The sequence below is a fragment of the Cloeon dipterum genome, chromosome 1 (genome assembly GCF_949628265.1).
Source record: "Cloeon dipterum chromosome 1, ieCloDipt1.1, whole genome shotgun sequence".
Taxonomy (NCBI): domain Eukaryota; kingdom Metazoa; phylum Arthropoda; class Insecta; order Ephemeroptera; family Baetidae; genus Cloeon; species Cloeon dipterum.
The window spans coordinates 26069128-26087390 of NC_088786.1; the positions used below are offsets into that span (position 1 = coordinate 26069128).

General features: G+C 41.5%; 2 protein-coding genes across 5 annotated transcripts; one reads left to right on the plus strand and one right to left on the minus strand.

Annotated features, from left to right (window-relative positions):
• Window positions 1-622: 622 nt before the first annotated feature.
• On the minus strand, window positions 623-4282 carry LOC135948043 (MPN domain-containing protein-like). Of its 3 annotated transcripts, none has more exons than XM_065497103.1 (11): window positions 4153-4279; window positions 3768-3889; window positions 3471-3635; window positions 2844-2990; window positions 2693-2786; window positions 2538-2634; window positions 2318-2487; window positions 2018-2266; window positions 1418-1596; window positions 1271-1363; window positions 623-1215 (listed from the first exon to the last, which is right to left on the minus strand). In XM_065497103.1, the coding sequence occupies exons 2-11, from the start codon at window positions 3846-3848 to the stop codon at window positions 907-909; spliced, it is 1584 nt and encodes a 527-aa protein (XP_065353175.1). In that variant the 5' UTR covers window positions 3849-3889; window positions 4153-4279; the 3' UTR covers window positions 623-906. The 3 variants fall into 3 exon arrangements, with proteins under 3 accessions (XP_065353175.1, XP_065353174.1, XP_065353176.1); XM_065497102.1 differs by having other exon boundaries at window positions 3768-3892; XM_065497104.1 differs by lacking the exon at window positions 3768-3889 and having other exon boundaries at window positions 4153-4282.
• Window positions 4283-5066: 784 nt separating this feature from the next.
• Phlpp (PH domain leucine-rich repeat protein phosphatase) lies at window positions 5067-18258 on the plus strand. Of its 2 annotated transcripts, XM_065497100.1 has the most exons (21): window positions 5067-5531; window positions 6532-6856; window positions 7024-7167; window positions 8208-8452; window positions 11644-11858; window positions 13048-13201; window positions 14077-14250; window positions 14309-14462; window positions 14524-14584; window positions 14740-14869; window positions 14937-15061; window positions 15124-15318; window positions 15381-15543; window positions 15603-15733; window positions 15797-15931; window positions 15988-16185; window positions 16612-16902; window positions 16962-17163; window positions 17337-17449; window positions 17589-17820; window positions 17878-18258. In XM_065497100.1, the coding sequence occupies exons 1-21, from the start codon at window positions 5508-5510 to the stop codon at window positions 18115-18117; spliced, it is 3651 nt and encodes a 1216-aa protein (XP_065353172.1). In that variant the 5' UTR covers window positions 5067-5507; the 3' UTR covers window positions 18118-18258. The 2 variants fall into 2 exon arrangements, with proteins under 2 accessions (XP_065353172.1, XP_065353173.1); XM_065497101.1 differs by lacking the exons at window positions 5067-5531; window positions 6532-6856; window positions 7024-7167; window positions 8208-8452 and adding an exon at window positions 9872-10153.
• The last annotated feature ends 5 nt before the right edge of the window (window positions 18259-18263 follow it).

Sequence of the window (18263 nt, forward strand, 5' to 3'; positions counted from 1 at the left end):
GGTCATTTGAGTTGATAGAAATTTCATATAATCTTTTGCCATATTAAATTGACCAAATTAGTTTGCATTGTTGAGCGCATGCTTTGCGTGCAATTTGCTATGTGAGAATCGAAGCGATGTTTGGGGGGTCGCATGCGGGCTGGTTTTCGCCAGCGCTTGATTCTCATGCTTAGAAATGACAATTCCATTTGGATTGAAAAAGCTTTCCGTCTCGCTACTTGCTGGTTTGCACCTTCCCTGCAAGCGTGAATTTATTTCTAGCCTGTCCAGCGTTTCAATAGAAAGACCCTCATGTGGGGGCAGTAGCATGAGCTGGTCCTTTTCTGGATAATAAACTGCCTTTTCCAGACCAGCTCCAATGAGGCCCGTGCGCCATGTTATTCATTCTCGCGATGTTATTGGGACCTGGAGTTTACGTGAGTTTTTCGCTGTTACGGGGTAGCCCATCTCATAAGAGGTAAAACGATAAAAATTTGTTCCATTTTCACTGGCACATTAAAGGAAACAGTAAGTATTATAAATATATGTTACGTCTTGAAATATAAATTTTTATCTTAACTTCGATATTTTGTGTTTGGCTTTCAGCGGGTTATCTTAGTAAAAAAAGAGATCAACAAAAAAATTATGTGCATTTTTTTTATTTTTTAGATAGTGTATACTCTATCTAATTTTACCTACAAGAAACATGTACAGGTTTTTACACAGCTATACACAGATGGTCTAATTTACAAATGCGTCCGGGAAATGCATTAAAAAAATCCTTTTCTAAATCAAACCTGAATCCAAATTGGATTAATCCATCATAAATTACGCCCAAATATAGGCCCTTTGTCTTTGAACATTTGCACAGCAATACATAAATACATTGATGTTAAGTTCCCAAGAAAGTCTAATTCAACTCTCATTTTACTTATTTTCTGCCTCCTCATTGGCTTGCTCTCCCTCGTTTACCTCTGGTTTATCACCAGGCGGACTTGGCGTCGGTCTCGTTTCTGCAGACTCCACATCCTCATTTGTGGCATGCAGTGGAGCGGACTCGGCAGACTCGACTTGCAGGTTCTCTGGCTCGTGATTTGTAGCGTCGTGCCCATTCTCAACTTTTGGCGCTTCAACTGCAGTTTGATTGTCTTCCTCAACACTGCTGACCAACTCCAGCACAAAAGACCAGACTAGTTCTTCGCTTTGATCTCGAGGGAATTTTGGAGCCAAGGACGCCTAAATTTACGTGTAAGATAGGTACTTTAAATGACAATTAACAAGTGATATTTACCTTCAACTTGTCCAAATAAGTTACAGAGCCGGCAAAAGAATCACTGAACTTTATTGCGTCTGGTTCTCCTTTGTAAAATTCTGCACACTTTTTCTGTACAAGCATTTTAATTATTTTTACAGGATAATTAAAGATTCAAAGTAATACCATCTCATTAAGAGCGTCTTGCGACAAAAAGTGCTCCTGGTTGACTGCATAGCTCATCAACATGGGTCTCCCGTATTCCATCGGCCTGTTTTCAGGGGGTGGCATAACCCAATAACAAACAATTGACGATTCCAAACTTTGGTCTCTTGTCATGTCTGTATCAGGCTGGTAGTATGGAGCTGCAAGATGAAATAGGCACAGGATAAAATGTCTGGTCCAGTTTTTGGCATATTCAAAGAAAGCTCTAAATTAAGAAATATTGCGTAACTCGCTCTATCCTTTAATAAACTGGAACTATAAAATATTTTATTATTTAAAATATATATGAGCAATGCTACCATATAACATGCGGCAAGAAAGGGGACTAATTGTTAGTCAATTCAAGTAGCTAATAGTTGCCAATTTTGTTCTGCGTGATATCAAATGGACGTTTTAAGAAAAGTAACTTTTTGAGACAAGGCCATACAAGCAATGATATTTATGAGTATTTGGCATATGTATCTCCTTTTGAACTTAGCTTCTACCGGGACCAAAAAAGTTTTCATACATTTAGTAGTATGATCCTATCTCCAAAAGAATATAATCCCTACAAGAACTTACAGCAAATGACGCCAACGCAAGGAGTGTAAGAGGCGTCACTTGGTCCTTTCATTTTGATTTCATAATCAAGTTGCGTGTCCAAATCTTTAATTGAGGGCGTTGCTGGAGATCGAGGATGGCTGTGGTACCAGCCAACCAGGGTCAGCCTCCTCTGCTCAATGGCACGGTAAATGTCAGCCTCAACATGAGGAGCCAGTTCACGGTCAGCGAGCCGGCATCGGCAGGGAAACGCGTGTGTAATTGCAAGATCTAATAAACCACTGTAAAGGATCTAGTGTTCCAGCGAAATATAGCTCTTACTGTGTGCGTTGACGTCCCAGTGTCCTGCCAGATAACCAACAACTTCGGAATTTGTCAGGTGGCAGTGGAAATCCATCACCATGCAGGCATTGGTGCTCATTGAGACCAGAAAGGGCTGAATTTTGCCAATGGTGGAAAAAGGGACGCTTTCCACCAAGACGTTTTGGTCCCTGCGTAACAATTTAGTCTCAATTCAATGGGAAGAGTGCAGGTAACTTACTGGTTGGCTGTCCGGCAGCCAAGGAGGTTGTGCTTGACTATTGTTTTTGGTCCAGTTGGAGGAATCATCATAGGTAACGGTTTATCAACTTCCTCCTCTGTCAAATTAGCAAAATATGTTATATTTTATTGAAAGCGCTGAAATGGAACTTTTACCGTCCGAATGTGTGTTTTCCTTGCTCATATCTAGCCTCTTCTTCTTGAAATATGCGTTTTTGTACGCGTCAAGTTTCCTCCCACGGTATTTAACCTATACAAACATGTATTCAAACTTCAAAGCAAATAAAAATAAACTTAATATGTTTACCGATGCCCAGCCACAGCCTGATTTTTTTTCCGGATTTATGATCTTCTTGCAATGGATTGCCCAAGCACTCGGCGAACTGAAGATCAGGTCAGTTTCTTGCGATTTTATTTTTCCGTTTGGCAGCAAATCACCAACAAATGTTTGCCCCTGCGCAGATATTATGTTAATAGGGCGAAATGCACAGGCGCAAGTAAACACGCGTGATTGTTATAAAGAGCCTCAGAGGAATTTTTGATGTCATTCTGCACAAGAACTTAAGCTCAAAATTGTCACTTTTGGAGTGGCTCAAGAGCGCCCAAGCAGCCGCATTACCATTGACATCATAGCTTAACTATGGTGCCAATGGTTTCCAGCTGATATAAGCAACCTTGATGTTTCATGTAGCCTTAATTTGCAAATAAAGTAATTTTAGTTCCTCCAAAAATTACTTTGAGACTTTGGTAAAGGCTTGCGTTTAATGTCCAGTGGTTTGAAAAGGCAGATATTTATCTATATCAATAAACCTTGAATAACCATCAAACCCACTCTCCAAGTCCAAGTAACATTCTGGCTCAGCTCAAATGCATCAAACCTTTTACTTAGTCATCATGGGCAAAGAAAAAAGAAACTGTGGACAACAGTTCTCACCAGGTAATGTATGGACATAGCCCCCTCGCCGGGGGTCAAGAGTCTCTCCCTCAATAGGGTTAAAAGAGTGACAGAGGATCTACAAGGAGACGATACTTGGGTACCGCCGTCGCTCTCCTCGCCTGATGTACAACCGGCTGGAGAACTCAAAGAGTCCTCTAATTCCTGAAAGTTGAATAGAATTTTAGGCGACTCTTTTCGACTTTGGAAAAACGACATGCATTTTAAAATTATTGTTCTCATGCTAGCACACTAAAACACAGACGACAAGACACAAAACATGAAGGAGCAGCACACCTCATCAAAGTCATCCTCCTCCATTAATTCAGCGCAGTCCTCACTTAAATCCAGGTTAAAATTTCTTCTGCCAAGGTGCATTAGTTCTTAATGCAGGCCCATTTTATCAAACCACCACCATCCTACTTAATTATGGAAATTAACTACATACGCATGGATAAGAAGTAATAAAACCAGCACCAAATAATTTTCTGAACAAGATTTCTACAGTCTTCTTGTCTAAAAGAGTCTATTGTTAAAAATGTATGTCAGAAAAAATTATCGGCAAAGCTCGCTCGCATTTTTTGCCGGGCTTCTTTCTTTGAAGTGAAAATTCCCTTTCAAAGTGTTAATTTACTCGAAATGTCGATCAAAAATTGATTGATTGGACGGATATGTTACTTACGCGGCACTCAGACAGCTAATTACCAAGTAAAATATAAATATTGTTCAGTATAGAGGCAGAATTTTGGTTAAAATATAATTTAATTCTGACAGGCGTCCTTTTCGATCAGCTACAGCTAGTAAACAAAAGATAGACAATGCTGCCAACCTTCGTGATACCGCGACCAAGAGGAGGGAGTAGGGGGACAGCACTGATCCGTCAAAGAAAGTTTTGGCTCGTTGTTGTGAGGGTTGGCTAGCACTGCCAGCAGCAGTGGTGGTGAGCGCCTGCAAAGTCCGAAACTATGCAATCCGTCTGTCGTTCATGCGGTCAGTGGAGAGAATTATCTGATGTCAATCAGTATGTGTGTAGTTTTTCTCTAGTACTTTGCAAGAGAAGAAATTTGAATTCGCTCTCTTTCAGTGCTCTTACGAAATGAATCGAAAAAATTAAATATATAAAAATGTTAATTTATTTTTTACCTTTTAAATACCTTTATTTTATTCTGCTGCATGTCCCCATTTTTACTCATTGACTTAGATCTGCTGTTGCTGCAATTCAACTGTATTGCCATAAAGGAAGACAAGACTTCTCCTTAGCATTTTTAGAAAAACCTCTGTTGGTGTTTTTTGCTGCTGAATTTTTCCACTCGCATGAAGGTTTAGCAGCGCCGCGACTGGTCCCTTACTGATATACTGGCTCACGCTGGGCATGTCGTAATGCTACACAAACGCATTATAATAAGCCGCGTGCAATCGACGGGCGCGCATTATAATTGTAATTAAGGCTTGCTTCCGTTCGCATGAATGCCCTGGTGCTCGTTTCCGTCCACCTGTTCCAAATATGCGGCTCTATCTCGCAGCATGAAAGAAGCATATGACGAGGGGGTGAGTCTTATTATTACTGTGCCGAGACTCCCACACGCAGGCAGCTCCCGGCGCGCGGCAGTGTTTTATCGCGGCTCGGCGTGTGAACCACGCCGGCCGCCGAACGCATCGCAGCTAACTTAGTTAAAGCTCGCCGTCTGCGCGGCTATTATTATTTTCTCTCTCGCCGCAGATTCGTTTGCGCGATTTACGAGCCAGCGAATGACGAGGCCCGCGACCTGAATGCTGATTCGCGCCGATCACGCCCTGGTCACATAGACGCTTATTATTATTGTGCGGCCGTGCTCGGTGGCGTCCGTGGGACCCTTGCCAGAATTCACTCCTGGCCACGATACCATCGGAAAGGAGGTGCAAGGCGCGCGGCCAGTTTCTTTCTGAAGACGCAATTGAAAAGTAGTGCTTATTTTGTGCGTGCGTGATGAAAGCTTTGGGTTTGATGTCGTCCGTCTGACTTAATTCACTTAAAAACACACACTCAGGTTTTCCAAGATGAAGACCCTGACACCTGAAGAGGTAAATTGAAAATACTGAGCAAATATTTTTTGATGTGAAAAAATTATATGTTTTCATTTAAATAATTTCAAATTAATTCAAGCCTATTTTCAACTAACAAAAAATTTAAAATTTTCTCCGTGTTCTAAATCTTCTCAACTACGATTACCATTAAATTTATCAGAGTGTTTTTGTGCCATGGAAACCAGTAAGTATTGTGAAATAAATTACAATTTACATACAGCTGCTCAGCTCGGCTCGATGCCATAATTGTGAATCACAATATTTTAGCATTTGTTCACTTTCCCACGTAAATTTATGTGCTACGAGCGCTCTGCTTGCGATATAAAACGACGTCTCAAAATACATTTTACGAAATAAATGCGTTCAGGAAATAAAGATTGTAAAGCATTATATTCTTCTTTGTGATTTGCTGAAAATTTTTCTCTTGAAATAAATCATGCTTAATAATCACTGAAAAAATGACAACAAAACTAGCAGAAATAATTTACACGAAGAGTAATATCCATTAATCTCTTGCTGTACTGATTTTTTAACCAAAATATTTTAATATAATTATGTCAAGTTGAAGCTAATATTCCAATTCTACTCGTCGCGCGAGAATTTTCGGATAAAATTCCCCATAAAGAAAGATTTTATCATATTTTTAAATTGTTTTCGGCATTTATATTTTTGTTTGGCATTTTGCATTCGTGGTTATTTCTTTTTGTAAATATGTCAAAATTACTAGCAATGAAAGAGCATAATTATGTCCAAAAACTTAAAATAACAACTATAATGGCGATATTTTTTAAGCATAAACCAAATTGAAATTTATTTTATCTGTGAGACGAGTTGCGATTTTCCACAACAGTCATTTAAATCAATGAATAGTTTTAAATTCCCTTTTGAAATAGATTGGTTGTTCATGAATTTCTGTATATTCAACAAAAAATTTATAACTTGAACCATTAGGTAAATTTTACTGTTTTACAATATCGAAAATGAAAATTTCTTGCAGAAAATCGGTGACGTTGAGGGTTGGGTGCGCGTTTTCGCGGGGCCCGAGTGCTCCAAATCGTTAGCTGAGGACGACCACGGCACCCTGGTGTCCGTGCAGACGCTGACCACGAGCGGCGACATCTGCAGACGCTTCCTCGGCATGTCTCCTGACGCGACCCTGTGGGCGCAGTACGGTGCGGGGCCCAGCTGGAGACTCACCTCGTCCGAGGCTCCGCTGCTGCTGCAGGAGCTTTTCCTGCGAGCGCTTGGATACGACGACCCAGAGCGCAGGAAACGCATGGGAATTGACCCTGAACTCAGGCACCTTCTCAGATTCCACACGGGTAATGTGGAAAACTTTATAAGGAATTCCACTTGTGAAGAGAGAGATAAATTTATGTTAAATTCAAATTAATAAATTAACTTGATTTATTTCTTGGGGAATGCATGAAAAGTTGTTCATCTTTGTTTAATTAACAAATTAAAATTTTGTCTTTAACATCTTTTACAGGGCCTGCTGAGCCTCAGGGTCCCATGCCTTCGTTGCTTGGCTTTCCCAGAGCAGCTCGGTTATTCGTGTTGAAAGGTCTCGTGGTGCCTCGGTGGAGAAGACGCGCAATCGCCCTCCTCGGTTCGCGACTCCTCCTTTTCCCAGGTGAATATCATATGATTAATTCAGAGGACGGTGCTTGCTTCCTCTTATCCATTCATAAACTCGAGTTTGATTGCTGGCTATAATGCTCTGAACCGTGCTGGCAGTGCGCAATGAGGCCGAAAATTGTGCGTAGTTTCCGAGGCGTGCTTCCCCCTTTCACAGTGAGGGGGATGATAATTTTAACCGCTTCCGCTCTTTTCACCTCGCGTCACGTTTATCTCCTCGAGCACAGGACGCAAGATGTTTGCACAGGGTGAAAGATTGTGCCGCGGACGGATGCGTGCATATGGTGAGAAAAAACGGAAAGCACGACTTGAAACCACTCGAAACTTATTTGGTCACACAGCCGGAACACTTTTTATCTGACTGTGTGTTAGCTTCAAAATTAGAACTAGTTTTTCTATATAATTAACAGTATTCATTTTAATAAATGATTCCATAGTAGGATTTAAAGAAAATGAGGTGGGTGAAAAACAAAGAAGTAGAAATACTTTGTTACGAGGTTGAATGAAGGAACAAACCCAATAAATTTTAAATGGGTTGATGAAATTTTTCCCATCCTGTCTATTTGTTTCGTTACCTTTTACAAAAGTTTTATTTCACCATCAGAACAAATTGGCATTCCTTTTTGCGTCGTAAATATCCGTTCAAGGAGAAACCAAGCATAATTAATTATAAGGACGTGTGTGAGTTTACATAAAATTAAAATAAATAAACGACTTTTTTAATAAGTAAAAATTATATAATTAGGATTTATTAAACTGCAAAATTGAAAGACCAGCATTAAATACAGTGACACATATATACGATTTAGGTATTCTAATCGAGCGAGCAAAACCTAAACGTAAAATATGCAACTTGCGTTTCACCCACAACAAGCAATTGCCTACATTCAAACTTTGATGTTCATTTTATATCAACCGCTATTTTCTATCGGTTCTGTTTGCACTAAAATTTCGATCGAACCTCATTTATTGTCCTTAAAAAATTTTTCAAAAAGAGGACGACAAAAATAGGAAATTTCTTGTAATGTAAAACAGATGCTGGAGCGGATCCAGAATTGGAACTGGAGTTGACAGGCGGACGTGTGGAGGCGCAGGTGCCGCGGGGAGGGTGCCTAGTGCTCAGGGTCGTCCCCTGCGAGCAGGAGATTGGTACCAACAACCTCTCTGGAGCCGCGGCAAACAACAAGGTCGCTGCCGGCAACAAGCAGCAGCAGCAGGCGCTCTTCCTTGGCTTCCAGGGCGAAACCGAGCGTGACCTGTGGCTGGCTTGGCTGACCAAGGTAATTATACCACAAGAATTTTTACAGAAGCACCATCATCGATCGCTTATCTAATAATTAACGCATAATGGGGTATGGGGTGTACTGTTATAGAAGAGTTACTGATGCAAGAAATTTTCAACATTTTTTGGAACATTTTATAAAGAACAACCCAAAATGGTTTGTAAAAATTCTTTAAGTAATGCAATGGAAGATCAAGACAGGAGGGAGATAAAAAAAATAGATTTGGGAGTTCTTAATTGTCATCCTAAATGTGCATAATTTGGTCATCTTTCGCCATCTGGTGAATCATCTTTTCCCCTTTCTTCTAAATATTTTAAAGAAATTATACCGTCCATATTTGACAATATCTTCAAAATCTTCTTTGTGGATAAAAATGAGTATCCTAAACTGGGTTTGCAAAAATCTGCATTTTCTGGAAACCCCCGACTGCATTGCAAAAAAATGGCGGGGTTTCCTGCAATGTTGGAAATATTCCGATGCACGTATGATTTTTAGTAAATTTATGAATATTTCGTGATGGACAGCAAAAAAATAATTAAAAAAATCAACATGTGGTTAGGGAATTAAAAAAATCAACGGAGAAAATTACATTTAAAAGAATTTTCAGCCTCGCTGTCATATTTGGTTACAAAATAAAAACGCGGAAACCCCCGGATTGGAAGGGTTTTTTTTCTGGCCGGTGCTTTTTCCGCAAAATCCATTTGTGCATTTTAGCACATTTCAAAAATTGGCGAATCATGCATAGAGGAATAAAATGGCATTTGTATTGTTTTTATTCCCGCTAGCATTTATAAACAACTGTCAAAATGAGATTGTTTCACAGCAAATCCATAGTTGGAAAAACGCATTAATTTTTTGTTTAATTTTTAATTACTATTGTTTATCTAAATAAAAACATCTCAATAATATTTTTCGCATGGTAAAAACAACCGTGAAACTCGAATCAGCGGTCAAAAGGCGTCTCGGACACTCCCAAGGAAAGCTGTTAACACTTAATTTTTTCATTTCGTGGCAACAAAGCTGCCGTTGTTAGACAACAATGGTTCCTCGCCTCGTGATTGCTACTTCCCTCTCGTTATGAGTCGTCCGCTGGCAGATAATGAAGCGTGTGTGCACGGCGCGCGGTAGACATGCCGCGGTGAGCACGGAAAAGACAGCCAAGCCAGACAGTGCGGCTGCTGGGGATGAATGCACTGCCTTGCATAAAATAAATGTAAATAACGCACGCGATGCACGCTCGCTCCTCACACTAAACTTGGCCATTGGTCGGAGAGCCGCGCGGGCCGACTCGAGCGTGACACTAGTTTATTTTTCGAGGCCCATCATCCAACGCACGGCGACCGGGGGAAGCGAGCGAGCGAGCTAGCAAGCAGCACCAACCAACTTCCTCTCGCGCGTGCTCGCGCACCGGAGCAGAAGAGAGTTCTCTCGCGGGTGACTCAATTCAATTTGGACGAGTCGCCGTCGTGACTTGGTGCTCGTAAGTGCGCTTGGGGCTCATGCTCCCGTGTTGTTTCGCCTCTTGGGTGTTTCCCGTGTGTCCCACGATGTGCTGTTGAAACAAACCGAAGGGTTGCGTCCATTCCATTGGTTCGGTGCCAGCGAGATATGGAGATGGATTCTTTGGAGGTGCACGTCGTCGACACCTTCGACGAGGAGGAAGAAGAGGAAGAAGACACCTCACGCTACAACGACGATGTGATATATATTTTTATTTAAAATTTTTGTATTCTTTCTATCAAATTTAGAGAAAAGTTAAAAATTTAGACCGGAATTCGCTGTGGATGGAAAGCTAGCGTAATCCTCCCTAATCCGAATGAATTCGTCGTTGCAACGCAAGAGAATCAAATGAAGGCGCAAATCTGCCCGCACTCAACCCCAAATATTGCTCGGATTCTCCCATAGGAACTGTAATGCGAGCCAATGGCTTGGTTAGAAAATTAAAGAACAAAAACAATATATGTAAAAATAAGATTACCAGAAGGGATTTATTTTTTTGTTTCCTCAGGGCATACGAGTTTTGAAAAATCAATTTTAAAAGAGATTTTTTATGGCAATCGTTTTAAAATCGAATTTTATAGCTATCATAAGATCAATTATGATGAGCTTTTAATTGGTAGCCTGTATTTGACGAGACGAATCAACCCATGCTGCCAAGTATGAAGAAATTGTTCCTATATAATGGATTATGGCTGAAAAAATCTCAATCAGATCATTAATTTAGCTTTATGAATTTCCTGATGAAATACAAACATATCAAATTTCATTTTTAGCTTGTACAATGTGTGCAGTTTTCACATTTACAATAAGTTTTACAAAACCTGATGGACAAATTTTGGATTTTTTAAAAAATATTTTCGAAAAATCTATTCATCTTATCAATTATCTAACAAAATTAATTAAAATACAATATTCACAAATTTCTCGTAATTAGGGGCTTCCCATCTGAGAAAAAGAAAAATGACAATTTTTTTAAAGATGTTGACTTATTTGCAACCCTAATTGAGGCTCTGTAAATCACTAATAATTTTTAAACTGAAAAGTTTTAACCACTTCAATTTGAGTTCATGCCAGAGGCTACACGAATCCAATCAGATCGCTAAAGTTAGTAGAGCTCTTAAGAGTTTGCTTGTTCTTAAAATTAGGTTATTTATGGGAAATGTGGATTTTCTACTGAAAAATAGATGTATTCATAAATGCACGATTTATGAGGTGTAAAACGTAACTTTAAATCGATGCTACCGTTGAATTTACAGTAAGAAAACGTCTATAATTTCGAGAGAACATGTTCAATTATTACTCTATATCAATTTGTGTATCGTTATCTTGGCAAGACGTTCCAGATGAGATAACTTTTATCCTCCAGCCACTTAGCAAGCAGAAGAAAGGCAGGCTAAAGGAATTAATTAAATATTTCGGTTGCAAAATCAATTATTATAAAGAAATGTTAGAAACAATGCAATTAGACAGAGTTGGATGATGTTAGGTAATTTGCCGGACATGACGTTGAAATATCATAAGATTTTCGAAACGCTCTATTGTTTCACTCAGGCCGCGATGCTATATGAGAGAAAGGCATAAGTAATTTACATGATTTTTCTCTTCACGCCCGGTTTGTCATCCGAATCGAAAAATCCTCTCGCTTGTTCGCTCGCTCACATTTGAATGAGTGCCTTTTGCGTGTGCAGGCGTGCGACCCGCAGCAGCAGCAGCAGCAACAGCAGGATCTGTCTGCCGAGGACATCTCTCCGCAGGATTTGACCGCAGAGTCGCGTTTGTGCCTCGCCCGCAGCGGCCTCCGCAGCCTGCCGGCGCAGCTGCTCTGCGGACCGCGGCTCACGGTGCTCGACATCAGGGATAACCTGCTCACCGAACTGCCCAATGACATTTGGAGGCTCAAAGGGTGAGTTTCTCTCTGCATTTTCGCATGAAACTTTTAAACCTTTATTTGAACAATTGAAACCCATGGAAAATAAAATTCATACCAGTTACTGTTGCTTTAAAAACGAATCTGCGTGAAGCTCCTGGAGAGTGCTAAAAATGGTATAAAGTTGTGTATCTGCGTTTTGAACAAAATGAACGTTAAAAATATTTGTGAATTTAAAAATGTTAAATATTTAATAATTATTCATTTAACGCTTATTTTGTCACATGTATATATTTTATTATCAATCAAAATTGCCTTGACAAACAAGTAGTGCTGATGATCGTTCTTGATTTTTGCTCGCCCTTTTGCTCTGGCTAATTCACGCATCCTCTTCCAATTATTTCTGCTTAATGCACAACAATTAAGCGAGCGTGTAGGAAAATGCCACCGTCGCGTCTCCATGAAAGGCATCCGCTTCGCTTTCAAAGTTTTGCCTCACCTGTTCTGAAGGTCGCGCCCCTAATTCATATTTTCCTTCTGCTTAAACATGCTGTTCACTCATTGTGTGCCGAGAGTGTTAGGTTATTTGATACAGTTCATGGTTCTCGGCGACGCGCTGCCATTGCCCAACACAATTACGAGTTTCTTTCGCAGCCCACTTTCGCTCGACAAATTAAACTATAGCCGCACACAATTACTTCTATTGGCTTGAATTTTTTTGCTAAACGGTTAAGTAAAATGCATTTTTTTCTATTTGAAATTAAAAGAATACACTTTTTTCTTGCAACCGATCAAATTCATCTGTGTTTTTCGTATCAGCAAAAAGATACGCCAATTTGATCCGTGTATTGTCTCGTGTCAAGATCGCACTCTACTCCTTTCAGCATACGAAATCGAGCACAGGGCTACTGACTATTAACAGTTGGCGTCCAAAAATGCTGTGCATGTGGAATAAATGATATCCGCTGTGCACAGTCAGTGCACACCATAATAGTGGCCTCAGCTGTATTTTTTCATTTCGACTAGCAGAGAAAGCACAATAAAAGCGGATGAATTAATTATGAGGCTTTTTAGAATTACTCTAGCGTCAGTACAACAATCGCTTTAATTGCAACTCCAGCGACTGTGAACTTGGCGAAAATGCTTATCGCCTGCGATCTTTTTTAAGCTCTGTTTTGGCTTTGGCCGTCAATCTTTATTATGATTTCGAAAAATGACTTTTCAGTTTGCAAGAAATGCGATTGGATAGAAACGCCCTGCGGGAATTGCCAGATGGCCTGGTGCAGCTGCACGATTTGCACACCCTTTCGGCTGCGCAAAACCGGATCACCACCCTTCCAGCCGGACTCTTGGGCCACATGGAAGCGCTCAGATCACTCGTGAGTGAGAGAAAGCACACTTTATGCGTCAGTGGATGCAGAAAATGCCTTCATATACGTATTATTTCCATCGTTTCGCAAGAAAGGAAATTCAAATAAGTACAGCGTGAAATTTTTGACAGGTCTATTTTACATCTATTATTCGTAATAGAGAAACTCAATTATAGCGATAGTTTTTTTCTGGTGGTAAACAGTCTGATAGCTTGATTTTTCGATTCAAATAATTTAAAAACATTTTATTCTCCAAATTAATTTAAATTTGTTCGTTAGTCACATAAATTTTGTGGTTTTAAAACCCAACGAATTACTCTTGATCTTAATTCAAAATTTGTTTATTTTATTTCAAATAATGTTTGTTTTTATTTTTTATTCGTAGCTAAATATAAAAAATGTTTCGGGTGATAGCAAATTTTATTTGGATTGATGCAGAAACTTTATGAATATTGGTGTAAAAGTAACACCAAGTCCTGTTGACCTATTGCAAAATTTTTTTATTTGAGTAAGCTTACACCCATTCGTGCAACCACATAAGCACATCGAATATTTTAACGCACGACACTGTAACGCGTTGTGATTAACAATTTACTATTCTCTCTCAAAATTTAAATCCGTGGAAAAGTTTTGGGCTGTTAAAGCACTAACAAACTTTAAAAATTGTTTCACCACCTCAGACGCCTGTATAATTGTCCAGTCAGCTGTCACTGAAAATCGTGGAAAAGCCAGCAACCGACTTAATAATCTCGCGGCTTGGACCTCAATAAAAACATATTAAGGCCCAACAAGAGAAATCGATATTGTGAAAATATACTTTGATTTAAAAATTACCCTAGTAGCTCAAAATAATTTATGTGCGTATTTAAACTTTTTCCCAACAGACTCTCAACAGCAATTTGCTTGAAGCCGCCGCTGTGAGTGCAGCGGCCCAAAAGCCCATCCGCGAAAATGGCCATGCGAATGAAGGGGATGGAGTAGAATCGTTGGGGCCCCTCAGTCACGTCGATCTGAGGGGCAACTCGCTGTGCGGCTCGATTGTTTTGGCGGACTATGGAGTATGTCATTATTTGTATTTTTCTCTTTTATTTTGAGCTTATGTCGGACCTTTTAAAGGCGTTGACCTCTCTAGACGTAAGTTTCAACAAAGTACAAAGCCTGGACTTGGCTGCCCTGGAGCAACTGCGGCGGTTGCATTGTGCCAGCAATGAGTTGCGGCACTTGGCTCTTAGCGGCAGGAGCTTGGAAGTGTTGGTTGCGCCAAATAACAGTGAGCTTTATTTAGAATGAGTGTGATTGTTAATTTTAACTGAATATTGCAATTGTGATAGAATTGCAGATGGTTCAAGTCGAGCCGCCACCATCAAGACTGCAAGAGCTTGATCTTTCAAGGTGAGGATAATTATAATTTAAAATCACAAAACACTCGGGAATTTATTTGCAAAGTTTCTTAAAAATGAAGATGGTCATCAGTGAGAGTGAGAACCGCTTGCAAGCACGACGAATGTTTTTATTTCTAATTTAATAAAGAAAACGAAACGTTGCAGAAACGAGCTGACGATGATGCCGTCATGGTTAGTTGAGTGCCGCGGCTTATCTAGCATTGATGTCTCTCACAACCAACTTACATCACTGCCAGAAGTCGTGTTTCTCTTGCCGCATTTGCACACGATGCAGGTACGTACAAAAATGAAAGTCGCGACTTCACTTGTTTTTTTAATACCGATTTCACGCCTCTTTGCAGGCAGGGCACAATTCCCTACGGAGTCTGCCCACGATTCAGAACGCAAATCTTTCCCTGCAAATTCTGCGCCTCCAGAGCAATGCTCTCACTGCTCTTCCTCCGCACCTGCTCAACTGTTGCAATAGGTAAATTTGATCGTCTAATTTAGAGAAATAATTCGAAAAGGTTGAATAATTGCGGCTTCCAGGTTAGTTGAGCTGAACTTAAGTAGCAACAGACTGATGGTGATTTTCGACGACACTGGCAGCCAGTTGAAAGCTCTCCGCCGCCTGATGGCCTCCTACAACCAACTCGGCGACGCTGCGCTCCGTCAAATCGCGCGTTTGCCCAATCTGAAAGCTCTTCACCTGGCTTATAACAGAATCACGCAAATCCCTGCCATGTACGCATAACAATCACCGATCGTAATCTTCTGTAAAATACACGTGCTTTCTATTTTCCCAGATGCATCGATTCTTGGTCAGAGATTCAGGAATTGGTGCTCTCCGGCAATCACTTGATCTCGCTGCCAGAGAGCATTACGAGCTTGAGGAAGCTGCAAGTTCTGCGCATGCACTCGAATCAAATAAGGAGTTGTCCTACCGTGAATCAAATGCTTTCGCTTAAGGTACGCGATTTTTGAATCTCATTTGGGGGCATGAAGTGCTAACGAAATTTATTTACCAGGTTTTAGATTTATCGCACAACAAATTGGAACAAATAGATCTGGCCCGCTTGGCTCCACCAGGTCTGCAATGCCTCGATATCAGCTGCAACCACAGACTCCACGTCGATCCTAGCCACTTCAATCAGTACAGGTGCGGAGATTTATTTTTTAATTATTTGTTGGTCTCAGTGGTCGATTAAAAACTTTTATATAGGTCGAAACGCGCTATGAGTTTGGTAGACACGAGCGGCCAAAACAGGAGCTGCCTCCCAATGTCCCCGTACCACGAGGCCGCTGCCCTCGAGCTTCCCTGGACACTAGGGTTTGCAGACGGAGGCGCCTGGTCTAGGTCCGAAATTAAATAACTCTCAAATCGCAAGGGATACAAACTGTCACGCTTCATAGATTTCCAATATGCCAACTGCGCCTGCCAGCCTTCTGCAACACAGAAGCTCTGCTAGGAATTTTTGAAGGGAGTGGCGCGTCCGGGCCGGAAGTTGCGAAACTGCTGGCACAATCCGTGCCCAGGCTGCTGTTGGAAGAGAGGACCCTGCCCGATACAGCGCACGAATACATGAAGTACACGATTCTGTCGGCCCACAGGTGAGTGAGGCAGTCGTGCAAAGCAGGTTGCATAATACGTCCAACGGGCAGGCGCTGATACCGTCCCATATTTTCAAATTTAATTTAATTTTTCCTTCCTTTATACACAATTTTCCGGCACGTCATTATTATTATTTACATTAAATTTAGAGGTCTCAGCCGTGAGATTTAAGGCGGCTGCGGGACCAGCGTAGTCGAATTTTTTGTGGTGCTGGTGCGGCTGACAATAGTTTTAACGTGAAGTTTAATAGTGCTTAACGGCACAAAGGGCCAGGAGACATTATTTTTTCCTGCATTTTTTAAATTTTTGACCCATTTTCACCGGCGGCTGGCGCAGCTTAGCCAGATTCACGGCGGCTGCCCACGTGACTCAAAATTTTCTGGCTGGCGCGGCTGGCTGAGACTTCTATTTCAATTATATTTCAGAGAGTTGCGTCAAAAGGGCCAGCTGAGCGGTGCAAACGCGGTCATGTGCCACATCTCGCGGCCGTCGCCTGCCAAGCCGTACATCTTGCGGGTGGCAAGCGTCGGCCCGCAGGGCGTACTCCTCGCCCGAATCGGCGGCTCGTGCGCGCGCCTTACCAAGTCGGCGCCTCACTCGGAGCCAAACAGGGTGCTTGGCCAGTCGGCCGAATTTCCACTCGTCATTCCTGACCCCTTCGTCACCGAGGTCATCCTCGGAGAGACCGATCAGTTTATCATCGGCGCCTCTGAGAGGTCGGTGATCGCTTTTTTTCGTTCCGAGATGGTGGCTTATTTTATGTTTTGATAAAAAGGTTTTGGGAGTATGTGCCAGAAGAAGAGGCAGTCCGAGAAGTGGCAGCTTCGCTTGGAACTTCTCGCGGCAGCAAAGAGGCTAACACTGCCGCCAAAAGATTGGTGGACCTGGCCCAAGGTTACGGCTGCACCAACTCGATCAGCGTGATGGTTTTGAGTTTGCTCGGTGAGGGTCTCAGACCATCAAGCCAAAGCGTCAGAGTAAGTTAATAGTTAAAATTTGTCTCATTAATATACTGTATTTAGAATTCATTCTCTTTCAAAACATAATGTTTCTTGTTCTTCTCTATTCTAAAACGTAATAGTTTTTTTATCGTTTCTCCTTGGTAGATTTGCTGACTGATCCCTCTCCTTTTTTTAAAATTAAAACGCAGGTTGTTACTCCAGGCGAAGCATTCCTAGCCCAAGCGAGATCATCGCCGAGCGGTCAGAGTGCAGAGGACGACCCTCATTTGGAGCACCTAAGCAGTGCAAGCAGTTCACACAGGTTTGCAATTCTAGTGCTTACCTTAATAATACTAAAAAGTGAACCTGAACGGTTTTAAGTTTGAGCATATTTTTTTAGTTTTTTGTCAATCTCCAATCAAGATGCACTTCATAAGGCAATTTAATATTCATCTTGCTAGCGTGCCCTTGTCGAGATTCGCCACGCTGCCAGGATTTTCTGACATGGGCGGAGACGCCGAGGACGAGTGGACAGACACAGGATCTTGCGCGGCAACCTCCGCAGGACCGGAGCAGCTCAGGTGCTGGGAATACATGCTGGAGAAAAACAGCCGGGTGCTCTTCGACAGAGACTTGCAGGCCCTGCGGCCCACTCTACCAAGGGTGGGGAAAGGCGGATCGGACATTTCAAGCGTAAGGCTCATTTTGACGCACACGAGGAGAAAACTAATTGAAGTCCATTTTTCATAGCTGAAAGGATCTCTGCGCAACAGGGTGATGTATACCGGCCACAACGCCGCGTACTTTGGCTCATTGCAACGCCTACTGCCAACGTTGACGAAGGAAACGGCAAGAAAGTCACCTGGGTTTATAAGAGCCCCTTCAGCCGAGATGCTGCAGTATGTGCCAGAGGAGGACTTTGGGGAGATGGACCCTTTGCAGTGCGGCAGAATGCAGCGATATTGGGGGGTTGCCACGACTGAACTGTGATGTACAATAGTGGACTATTAATTATAATATTATTTTTTTCCTCGTCAAGGAAATAGCAATTGCTGGCCCACAATTCCCAAGCAATTTTCTTCCGGTAGTTTGATATCAAAATAAAGATGACAGAATTAAAAAAATTGAAAATATTC

What these genes read in the sequence shown, in the direction of transcription:
- LOC135948043 (XM_065497103.1), bottom strand. Translation starts at nt 3,848, where the DNA reads ATGCACCTTGGCAGAAGAAATTTTAACCTGGATTTAAGTGAGGACTGC. An exon ending in AGGAGGATGACTTTGATGAG is followed by an intron (nt 3,636 to 3,767) that starts GTGTGCTGCTCC and finishes TTCAACTTTCAG; the next exon opens with GAATTAGAGGACTCTTTGAG. An exon ending in GGCTGCCGGACAGCCAACCA is followed by an intron (nt 2,488 to 2,537) that starts GTAAGTTACCTG and finishes ATTGTTACGCAG; the next exon opens with GGACCAAAACGTCTTGGTGG.
- Phlpp (XM_065497100.1), top strand. Translation starts at nt 5,508, where the DNA reads ATGAAGACCCTGACACCTGAAGAG. An exon ending in TTGTTTTGGCGGACTATGGA is followed by an intron (nt 14,251 to 14,308) that starts GTATGTCATTAT and finishes GACCTTTTAAAG; the next exon opens with GCGTTGACCTCTCTAGACGT. An exon ending in ACGATTCTGTCGGCCCACAG is followed by an intron (nt 16,186 to 16,611) that starts GTGAGTGAGGCA and finishes ATTATATTTCAG; the next exon opens with AGAGTTGCGTCAAAAGGGCC.